We start from the raw sequence: 12,032 nt of genomic DNA on the forward strand, positions 1-12,032 counted from the left end.
TACTGGTAACTGTTAAAGCACTCATTTCTGCTAGAGGTAACTGTTACAGTGCTTGTGTTGCTACTGGAATCTGTTAAAGCACTCATGTCTGCTAGAGGTAACCGTTACAGTGATGTTACAGTGCTTGTGTTGCTACTGGTAACCATTAAAACACTCATGTCTGCTAGAGGTAAGTGTTACAGTGCTTGTGTTACTACAAGTAACCATTACAGTGCTTGTGTCTGCTACAATAAACATTACAATTATTTCCATAAAATTAATTACAAGATCTTATCAAGCATGAATAATTGATTCAACATTTACGATCCTCCAAAATAATTTGGCTTTTCTTCAAAATGAATTCAAAATAAGGCTAAATATTTCTTTGCCCTTAAAAACAAATAATTATTCTTTTTCACACAATATGTACACTCAGTTCTTTAACTCAAATACATAAGAAAATATTAGTCCTATACAGCAAAACCAGCACCTTGGTTTAACATAATACATTACCTATACGTTGTCTGGTGCTATGTCCACTATGTCCACTGACAACATCGAGATTCTTGTGGATAACTACAGTGGACTATTGTGTCACTTGAAATAGATACAAGCATTGGATATATACAACTTTTTTGTACATTGCACATTTCTGTTTCGAATGTCATGTTAATATATTTCACAACCTAAATTGTGATTTTTTCTCCTATTCAGTTCTAGCTCATATAACATTTTAGCAAGAAAATCTGTTACTAGTTGCCGACTTGCAGTTTTTGCAATGTAAATATATATGCTAAAACTGTAAACACATCAACTTTAAATTAAAAAAACCCCAAACAGAACCAATAATGAATCATACAGGTTTTTGTCAGCATGTTGTTTAATCTTAAAAAATACCAGAGAAAAGAAGAAAAGCAGAAAAATGAAACGGGTCTATCACCCTTATTTCCAGCTTTTAAATTTTGAAGCAGTTTCCGATAATAAACATGAGCCCATGATTTATAGAAAAGAAAACATATATTTGATGATTAAAAGTTTGACTATTCATGAATAGCATGAAAGAATTTGATTACACAGTACAGGACTAAAATATATCTGTGACAACATTCTACAAGGACATTAATGAAAAATGATTTACATATCAATACCCAAACTCTCTAACACATCCCAAACATTACATCACTGAACATCTGAAAACGCCACTATTTAACAGTAAATGCTTAACAAGAAAATATGTACAGTTTTGCAGTGAATTGTCTCAAGTCCATATCAACAGGGATGGTTTGTGACCGCTATCTACAGTTTTAATTAACAGTGCATACACTTTGTTTCAGAATCACTTTGCATGAATCCTACTGTAGACATCTGCAGTTGTGGATCTGCAGTCAAGTGTTATCACAGGCAAGGAAATAAATAATTTTATCTTTCATGTCACAAAGCTACACATAATTCATGTAGTTTCAACTGCGAAAAATGTGTTTTGAAAATGGCAAACACCAATATCAGTAGGATGTACAGTGAAAGTATAATTGAGCAAAATTGTGAAAAAAATAAATATTGCCTCAAACTAAACAGGAAAAATAGACTGTTAACGCCATTTCTCACTGGACATAAATGCTGAAAGTATATGCAGGTGGAAAAGAAAAGATTTCAAGGGGTGTTCCAAGGAGATTATTTTTTGTAATTAATTACTAAAGGATGTGCATTATATTGTGTGGTCCTTACCACAGGGTTTTTGTCAAAGGGCATTATTTGTAGTTTGATGTCATGAAATAACTGCACTAAATCACAAAACGCTCTTCTCAAGACAACATACATGTAATGAAACCGACAATGTGTTGACTAAGATACTGAGACATATTTTTAAATCTCACACACATGGTACCATTGATGACAGAGTGGAAAGTAGAAAAATAACATGAACATTCAACTTCTATTATCTGCTAAAAGTATTCGAATGTTGACTAAACAATAAAAAAAACCACACTGATAATTAGACCTCATTAATGCAATAAACCTTTATATTCCGGACATTAGCTGTAAGGAGTGTTTAGGCATCTTAAATATGACATTACTCCTTGAGATTGTTATTCTGGACGACTTCATTGGGAGCGGCAGTGTCCGGTATATAGAGGTTTCATTGTAGTCAGTTTCACTGTTAGAGAAAATATAACAATCTGAGAATATTGCACTGTAGGTTGTCTAACCATTATGCTTTGAAGTGACATAAAATCAAACAATTCATGTGTATAGTTTCTATACATTGAAAATGCTGAAAATGTCAAATTTGAACATGCCAATATTCATTTCTGTGGATATTAGCATCAGGATATAGACTAGCTCTACTCAAACATTGTGGCCACATTAAATATATTGATCAAGTTTATGGCACAGAACAATGCAGGAATGTCTTAATTCCATAGTTAACAGACATAAAGGGGTGAACAGATTATCAGGATACATGTTACAATTGTAAGCTATTTATCGATACTGAACAAAACCTGGAGTAACAAAAGAACCACTTTGAACAGCACTTCAGTGTTGTTAAGTTGCGAGGTACATTGAAGAAATAAAATGGTCTTTTTCTGGCCAACTAATAGGTCAAATTTATACGAAGCAAAACTGTGGAATGTTGGTACAACAATTAGAAGACATGTTCAAATGGCTGACTACTACCAAGGTAGCCCTTTCTCTCTCTTACAGATTTCAAACTTCTGACATTATCAAATATATAAGTATGACTCAAATGAGTGAATGAAGCCAGATTTAGAACTTCAAATGAAAATACAAGTGTGACCAAACTCTAAAATCAGACTTTTTCACACATTTTCAAATCATCTGTACATTTACTCTTGTCTGTCCCAAACGTACAGTTGTTCAAATGAAGAAGGCCTAGATGTCCTTCAGAGAACATATCTATAAACCTTCATGACAATTAATAATAGTACTGTTCAATACTTAATAATGCTGATCCTGTGGTCCAAGGAGGTCCTGTCCTATCTTGTCCTTTGTGAGATTAAATGATAGTATTTTTATCCGATTTAAAAAAATCTGCTTTTGACGTATTTGTCATTTAAACAATATGCAACCATAATGGACTGTATCATGTCACAGCTGTTAAAGGATACAGTATGGATATTTTTTAAAATGTGCATCCCATTTCCAAATGTGACAATTATACTACTCAAAACAAGTTTGGGAACATCTGGTTCTTTCATACAACCATAAATCATCTATGACAGATAAACGACAGAAAGAATGGGTGCTCCTTAACTTATTTGAGTAATATATGTCATGGGTTAAAGGTACTGTTCATAAGCAATATATTTCACATGACAAAATTGTTAATGGTGAACATTATCGCACACTATGATCAATGTAACTGGAGTCCCTGCTTTTTACCAAAAGAGAGGCTTTTGATTGAGGTGCTTATAATTCAATTTATTAATTCCTTTTAGTCATTCAACACTGAACTCAACAGCTATGGAGACAGTGTGAAGTGGAAAGTCCACCTTGAACATGCCCAAACAAGAGGCAGTGTTATGAGAATATATCTTCATTACAGTGTGCAGGTTGATTATCCTACAGATCTCCATTTGACATTATGCAAAATGTTATCCTATTGCAAGCCGAAGGAGCTTTTAATTGCAAATAACATACTTAATTTGTCCATATTATATTTGATTGCAATTTATGAAACCTGTTCTAAGAATTGTAGAAAATGAACTGGAGTGTTTTTACTGATGACTGGGGGCTTTACTAAAGGGAGACAACTCCTCTCGGCTTGCTGTGACTTCCAACATAAGGAAGCTTTAGGTCTTGGACAACGGCATCAGCCAGGCTCCACTGTTGCTAGCTGCAACAGCTAGCATTCTTTTTCTCTTGTTCTACATAATCTGCTACATTAAATTTCGGCTCATTGGGACGACGCGTCTTCTTCATTTTCAGATCTCTGGAAAATACATGAGAAGATTTGCAGATTAGGACACTACACACAAAAATACATGCAGTGGGTAATTGGGGGGAAACTGTCTGTAGACTGAGCAGAAAACTTGATTACTGTGTCATCTGCCCACTGATCCCAGGAAACTGATTACTGAGGAAATATTTAAGGTTGCATCTATTAGTGTTTTCTCGTCATCAGAACTACAGGAGTTGAATATTCATAATATTGATACACTTTTCCTGACGCAACAAACTGCAGTTTCCTTCTTGTCTTAGATCCAATGAACCCGTGAAGGTCCGGGTTACAATATTGATCTTCAATAACCCATGCTTGTCGTAAGAGGCGACTAACGGGATCGGGTGGTCAGGCTCGCTGACTGGGTTGACACATGTCATCGGTTCCCAACTGCGCAGATCGATGCTCATGTTGTTGATCACTGGATTGTCTGGTCCAGACTCGATTATTTACAGACCGCCTCCATATAGCTGGAATATTGCCGAGCATGGCGTAAAACTAAACTCACTGACTCTTAGATCTAATGACACAGAACCCAAAATGTGCCTCTTCCTCTGAGTGGGACACTGTCTTGCTTACCAACAAGAGTTATCTGTACTTGACCATTTGCTTCCTTCAAATCACTCACTGTGATAGACATGTGCTTGTAACATGGATTCGATAGCCTTGTTTGGGGGATTTGTTAACATTCTAAATCAACAAATCTATTTCAGACAGCCTTTTAAGAGGATACTGCCTTATATTGTGTTTATTTCTTATTATGATCATTGGGTATTCCAGAGATCATATATTTATAGTCTCTGGGTATTCGAAAAAATTGCCAATTATGGGATTTAAGAAAATATTTTAAGAGATACTACTTACCTAGCTACTGCCATAAATGCTAATTCTACATTCATGCCTGTTTTGGCACTGGTCTCCATGAAGGCAACCCCATATTCCTGGAAAATGAAACACATATTTTACACTTAGTAGAAAGAAACAGTCATGAGGAAGGGTCTGGAGTTTATCATGAACGTGCTGTACTGGTACTTGAGCAAGTATTCAAAAGTATTTAAGTAAAACTGTCAAGTGTTTACTTGAGGACTGGTGCTAAGGCATGAAACAACCTACTGAAGTGTTACTTTAGATAGTAATACAGATCTACCGTGTCAGTAATCTGACATAAAGTTCTCACCTTAGCTAACCTCTCACCATCCTCTCTCCGAATAACCCTCTCTCCAGCAATGTCTGCTTTGTTGCCTAGCAACATGATCACAACATCTTCTTGTGCATATTCATTAATCTCAGCTAGCCAGGCCTGAAATGCAGATGTATTACAAGAGGGCATTAAAGATGGCTTCTGCATACAAAGCTAATGAGGCAAATGCATTATTCACAGGCCCTTAGCTTGACCTATGAAAACTGAGGTCAAGGTGACCCCCAATTACTAATTTCAAATGTCCTGAAGAATGATGATAATTATATGGATATACAACGTCTTTATTCTATGAAAGTGATGACAACAACATTAGAATCTATGTTGAAACGTCACCTTTCACAGAATATAGAAGTTGTATAGCTATAAAATTATCATATCATTCTTCATCACCTCAACTTCTAAAATGTCCATCAATGAAGTCAAATGTCCTGATATCAAACATGAAGGTCCTGTAAAGTGTTGAAACTAAGGGGTTTACCCAAACCATAAGATTTATGAATTTAATTACGCTAATTTCAGGAACCTATATTTCTTGTCAAGTGTTTCGTACAATGAATATTCTTGCACAACCCTAAGAACACAACCTATATAGTATTATTTGTTGCCTCCATTTTATATATGCATACTGGAAACACATTTCTGTGTTGTTTAAAACCCTGCTATAGCTGTTGAGCAGGGTGTCTTGAGACCATTGGGAATGTACCATATACACAGTTAAACATTATTTCAAATTGAAGGTTATACCCAAAAGACTTATACAGTGAAATCCCGATGAGTCGGATCGCTGGGGACCAAGTAATAAATTCGACTCATCGATGTATTCGAGACATAGGTATGTCTATGAGGGTAGAAATAAAGATGATCCAGTCCTAATTCCTCCGCCTAAGCATTTGTTTATCTAATGATTTCCATATCACTAATAGGGGCACCTTATCAGTTCTTCTCATTGACTGACTTCGGCTTATGTATACAAGCAGGATTGCTGTTGTTTGAATCTCATGGGACCAAATTTCCTTCTCGAGTCATCGTATACATTTATGAGGCAATTAGTGTTACGGAAATCAAATGATGACAACTATAACAGGGAATGGTTATGCCCACAGGTACTTCGAAATATGCATTGAATATTGAGACACCGCATTCGACTCATCGAGATATGTATATATATTTTTTTCAGAATTTACCGATCATCAAATAATGTTGCTAGTCTTGTTTACAATTACTCCCTTTCTATTCTCTCAATAATGTTTCATCCTTCTCTATAATAGATGATCAATTTAAATTTGATATGACAGTTCAAGTTATGATGAATTTTTAAAAATCATCTACTTACTCTGATGTTGTCAAAGCTGGCTTTATTTGTGACATCATATAACAAGAGAAGAGCTGGAAAATATAACACCATCATTTGACAAAAAGTTAAATTGAAATTAACTCCTAAGACAAACATATCAAAATCTGTAACAGATCTGTAAGAATATGAAATTTTACAAAATTGTCCGCAGATATTGATCAGATACAAACAAAACCTCTTAATGTGAACTGATTTTTTTACATTATCACATGTACTGATTAATTTTACCTTGGTTAGGTTTTACATAAGGTTTGAATTATGATCAATTCGCTATGTAAAGCTGCATCCTATAAGAGTGCCGAATTCATTGATCATAGGTTTGAATCCATAATTCAACTTGATTTTGTGTCAACATTCATTAGCGCCATTCACATGCTGGTGGGTTTCATCAAAGAGGTTAACTTCTGAGACCTCCATACTTCTCCCTTTCTTCCCAAACACGCTAAACCAACTGAAATACTCTTGAAAGACGTGATAAACCAAGTGCACTCAGACACACTCCCTCAATGTTAGGAAAATAGGATTCTTCTTTGGTTTCATATTTCTTCCCCTGTAATCCTGCCACCAAGGGCCCAAAAAGTTGACATTTCCCAGTAAAGTCCTTCAACACATAGCTGAGCATCACTTTTATGACATTCTCTAACAGCAAATTTTTAAAGGTGCTTTCTTCGAATGGAAGCTTAATTCCAGAAACTTTGATTCCCAATATTTGGGGCTACTGTTAGAATGGTAATAGGTAAGTCTGTGGAGGTATGCCATGTTCAAAGTATTAAGCACCCCGGGCGCTTAGATGATTTAATTCCACAGGCAGTGCTAATTAGGAACAGGTCAAAACAGTCAATCAACAGGTATATTTGTTGGTTGGACATATACTATAGGGAGTTATTTAAAATTAACAACTATTTTCTCAAACTTGTCAGAAGCATAAATAAATAAATGGTATTAACAGGAATTTTTATGAATTGGGGAAGGATGTTACTTCTTGCTAAATATGTTGAATACGGTATATCAAACTACACAAATAATGAAATAATGCACAGAAATAATGAACATGGAAATAGAATTCCTAGATATATGCATTAAGATGAACAGCCAACACCTGACAATACACATGTTACATACAAAATACACAGCTGTGCATGAAAAACGACCATCCTCATTCTGCTGAGGTCTGTCAGGAAATGAAATGTGGCAATTTGTGCATCATGCATAAATAACACAGTTAAATAATACACCCAAACCGTATCAGTAATGCCATGCAGGTTGTATTGACATGCCTTCAGTGGAGGGGCAGACAACAGGTAACTACAACAACTTATGTCAGGGGTGGTTCCTGGAGACCAAGGTGTCATTGTATAAAGCGATCTTAGCGCTAAGGTGACCGAACTCCCATACCTTAACATAGACTTACGATTGTCTTAGTGCTAAGGTGATCGTAACTCCATGCCATAACATAGATTTACGATTTTCTTAGCGCAGAGGTGATCATAACTCCATACCTTAACATAGACTTACGATTGTCTTAGCGCTAAGTTGACCATAACTCCCACACCTTAACATAGACTTACGATTGTCTTAGCGCTCTGGTGATCGTAACTCCATACCTTAACATAGACTTACGATTGTCTTAGCGCTAAGGTGACTGTAACTCCCATACCTTAACATAGACTTAAGGTTGTCTTAGGGCTAAGGTTGTTTTGTACAACGGCACCCTGGTTAACTGTACATGTTCTTGCCCTACTTTTTACGTTAAGGTTGTTGAATGAGTTCAGAACATGGATATGTTCATTTTGCTGATACATTATATGTTCCACTCAAAAGCACATTTCGGGTATCCCCTGTCAAGATATTGCTGGAATATTGCTCAAAGTGGAGTAGTAAGTGAGTGAGTGAGTTTAGTTTTAAGCCACTTTTAGCAATATTCCAGCAATTGAAAGTGGAGTAAAACCATCCTCAGTCATGCACTGAGTGACTTGTCATGTTACACGGCTTTCCTCTGCCTCTTTCACGTCAGACATGAGAGGTAACATTCGGTAATGTTAACTATCAAAATGGTCTTTGTTTTCAGAATTATGTGATCGAAACAAATATCATTTAGAGAGCTTAACTGACTAGTCAAAGTATAATAAGGTATATCTGAAGGCTTTATGTCAAATTTGTGTGATGAGGCAGTCATAAAATCTCTCAGAGGTCATCCATACACAAGGTCATCGTCTCAAAACCAGGATTAGGATCTCAGCAGTAGAATTGGCTCCCTTCAGTCGTATCCTTCGAAGCGGACATAATCTGGCTGGTCAACAAGTAATGGACAGACAAACCACTGGCCAGGTCAGTCAACATGATGGCTCAGCGAGAATTAGATTCTGTTAAGGTACAGGTTCATTAATATAATTGACAAAGGTGGTCTTCAAAGTGCATCTATCTCCGAGCATTAGTGATGTTGACCTCCTGTCTACTGTCCATTAACAATAACACTTGATGCATTTGCTTGAAATTGACAAAAGTGCTATGTACATTTACTGTACAAAGGTGTGGGAGGGACTGTTGATTTAGCATGTTGATTTACAAAGCAGGGATTCACTTTGATCATTGTAGTTTTTTAAAACAACACCCACTACATGCATTTGCTTGAAATTGATAACACTGTTACACATAAAACTTCAAAGACCACTGACATAAAATCTTGGTTCATAAAGCAGGAATGTATATTGATTAATGTCGTTTTGTAAAACACTGACAGCATGCATTCTTTTTAAATTGACAAAAGTGAGATTGTACAAATCCCTGTGCTAAAACATTTTGAATTCAGAATCTTGTTCCAAATGCTGTTTTTGTAGCTTTGTTAAAATGATATTGACAACACTGTTAGTATCTAGTCTACTTCTAGCGATAACACATTGCGTCATATACCACCAAAATAATTAAACGTTAGAAGTGTGAAAATACAGGACAGAAGTGTTAACTAAATAACAACAAGCCATAGATAATGTTACGACAGTGACGACAGCTAGACATGTGCTAATGATACCATGGGCATCTCGGTAGTAAGCATGTGTAATGCTGCGGAATCGCTCTTGACCAGCAGTGTCCCATATCTGCAATGATAAACTTGTTGTACATTTCACAGCAACATTGTACATTTCATGACAATCGCAACATTGACAACCTACCATTAGCATCACGGTAATAAGCTCGAGTGATGCTTCGAAAACGCTCTTGACCAGCCGTGTCCCAGATCTGAAGAACAGCGTTCATGAAGTAAAGAATTCATCTCTGGTAAAATTAATCCAACATAGACAGAAGTACATGATGAATACACCATGTCATTTAGAAAGTGGTCAAATGTAACATATGTTATATTTGGGATTACACTTTCTCAGGAAAGTACAGATTCTAGTACTTTTGTTGGGTTTCAACCAACACTTTCTAAGTAAAGTAAAGATTGTAGTACGTTTGTTGGGTTGAGTCCCATCCGGGATTCCAACCCACACTAGAGTCAGGCACCTTATCGCCAGCACACAAAGTTAGCCATCTAACCCACTCAGCCACCACAGCTTCCACTAATGTCGAGCGGGTTACATGGCTGACTATGTGTGCAGGTGTTTAGGTGCCTGACTTTGAAAGTGTGGGTTAGACTCCTGGAGGGGTGGTCAGCCCAACAAAAGTACTAGAATCTGTACTTCAGTGAGAAAGTGTAATCCCAAATAAAACATACGGGGTTCTCAATAGTGTGACTGAGTAAGATGGGTCTTAACGCCACTATATACAGTATTCCGAGGGAGGAGAGCCTGTAGAGATGCAGGTCTCCATCGTTTATACTTCAGTGAAACCAGTGAGCACAGTATGGTGGGGACAGATCTTGAAACATACTTTAGGTGAACTGAGATCTGAACCGCATTCACAGGATCCTGGCATCCCCAAGGGATGTAACTGTTTGAATTTGGGTGCCTTAGACAACTTGGCCCACCGTGCCAGATGATGCATTTCAGTAAAAGAAAGAGAGTGATTTTGTTCATTTCAATTATATATCACAATAATAAGAAATTTATGAAAAACACAAATATTTTAAAATGTATGCCAAGGAATGATATTTGCTATGCTGCATGACAGTGATTGAAATTGCATGAATTTTGGTATGCTGTGTCATATTAATCTGAAAATGATGACACCTCTCTCAGACAAACCCGTGAAGGTCCGGTTTAGAATGAGCCTTCAGTAACCCATGCTTGTCGTAAGAGGCGACTAACAGGATTAGGTGGTCAGGCTAACTGACTTGGTTGACACATGTCATTGTATCCCATCTGTGTAGATCAATGCTCATGCTGTTGATCAGTTGATTGTCTGGTCCGGACTCAATTATTTACAGACCGCAGCTATATAGCTGGAATATTGCTGAGTGTGGTGTAAAACTAGACTCACTCTCAGACAAACCCATGGTTGATAGTGTCAGCAACAATTCACTGGAAGACCTGTTATGACTGAGAGAGTTGATGTTGGTATAAACTGGAGTCAGCCTCATACCAAGTTTATAACTGTGAAACCGTAGCAAGCTTATATAAGTATCCTGGGCCTAGATTTTCGAAGCTCTCTTAACGCTAAGATAGTCGTAAGTGCCATACATTAACAATAACTTACGACTATCTTAGCGCTAAGAGAGCTTCGAAAATCTAGGCCCAGGCCTGGTCACACAATCCAGTGATTGACTGCACATGAGACAGCACTTTCGGTGAGTGCCCATGAGATGTGGTTAAGAACAACCCACTTGTCTCCAGCAACCTATCCTTGTCTCCAGCAACACTTCCTTGTCTCCAGCAACCAATGCTTGTCTTCAGCAACATGTTTGCCATAAAAGGTGACTTACTGGACTGGGTGGTCTTGCTCACTGACTTAGTTAAAGCACGTAGGTATATTCTGCAATTTGCAAACTGATGCTCTGATGTCCGGGATTGCCCGGTCCAAACTTGATTATTTACAGTCTTCACAGGGAACTAATACAACATTTACACTGAAGTTAAACACAGTTGTCTCACTGTAAATTACTGGTAGATTTCAGCATACATACTTACTTAGTAATATCTGAATCAAATCTCTGTGTGAACTTGGAACAATTATGTACTGTCCTTACAAACATTTGGTAGTCTGGATCTATTTTGCCCCAGGATAGTTCCAGGATTCAGTGGTAAACTGATATGGCATGTTACCATGGTTACACAATTTGTTACCGAAAATGTCATCAATGTGATAAATAAGGTTATTAAATGATTCATGTGCAAATCTGGTGCAAACTTAAAAGAACCAAACACATTTGCAGTCATCCTCCAGTTGAAAATCTATAAAGGACTGATGTGCCATTTCAGCTGAATTTATTAGCAAATGACATGTAAACTAATGAAATTTATAAACTCATCCAGCCTTTCATACCAGTTAGTACCAGTTAGCTACCTAGGACAATTGCCACCCAGTTATTATCAATAGTAGTGAGGACAATTGCCACCCAGAATTTGTATGTAATTTTATTTGATTATATGAATGAAGGT

At 36.8% G+C, this 12,032-nt stretch overlaps 1 protein-coding gene across 8 annotated transcripts in view; it reads right to left on the reverse strand.

Moving 5' to 3' along the window:
• Nucleotides 1-398: 398 nt before the first annotated feature.
• LOC124285457 (ras-related protein Rab-37-like) overlaps nucleotides 399-12,032 on the reverse strand; it is a 170,408-nt gene continuing 158,774 nt past the window's right edge. For 6 of the 8 annotated variants that reach the window (XM_046721684.1, XM_046721682.1, XM_046721690.1 and 3 more), the window contains exons 4-8: nucleotides 9,524-9,590; nucleotides 6,475-6,527; nucleotides 5,118-5,240; nucleotides 4,805-4,881; nucleotides 399-3,931 (exon numbers count right to left, since the gene is read on the reverse strand). In XM_046721684.1, the coding sequence (XP_046577640.1) occupies nucleotides 3,832-3,931; nucleotides 4,805-4,881; nucleotides 5,118-5,240; nucleotides 6,475-6,527; nucleotides 9,524-9,590 (420 nt within the window). In that variant the 3' untranslated portion in view covers nucleotides 399-3,831. Of the gene's footprint in view, nucleotides 3,932-4,804; nucleotides 4,882-5,117; nucleotides 5,241-6,474; nucleotides 6,528-9,523; nucleotides 9,591-9,665; nucleotides 9,733-12,032 lie in introns of all 8 variants that reach the window. The other 2 variants (XM_046721685.1, XM_046721683.1) reach the window with 1 other exon arrangement.

This window comes from Haliotis rubra, unplaced genomic scaffold (assembly GCF_003918875.1).
Source record: "Haliotis rubra isolate DU_JTF1 unplaced genomic scaffold, ASM391887v1 Scf360, whole genome shotgun sequence".
Lineage (NCBI taxonomy): Eukaryota > Metazoa > Mollusca > Gastropoda > Lepetellida > Haliotidae > Haliotis > Haliotis rubra.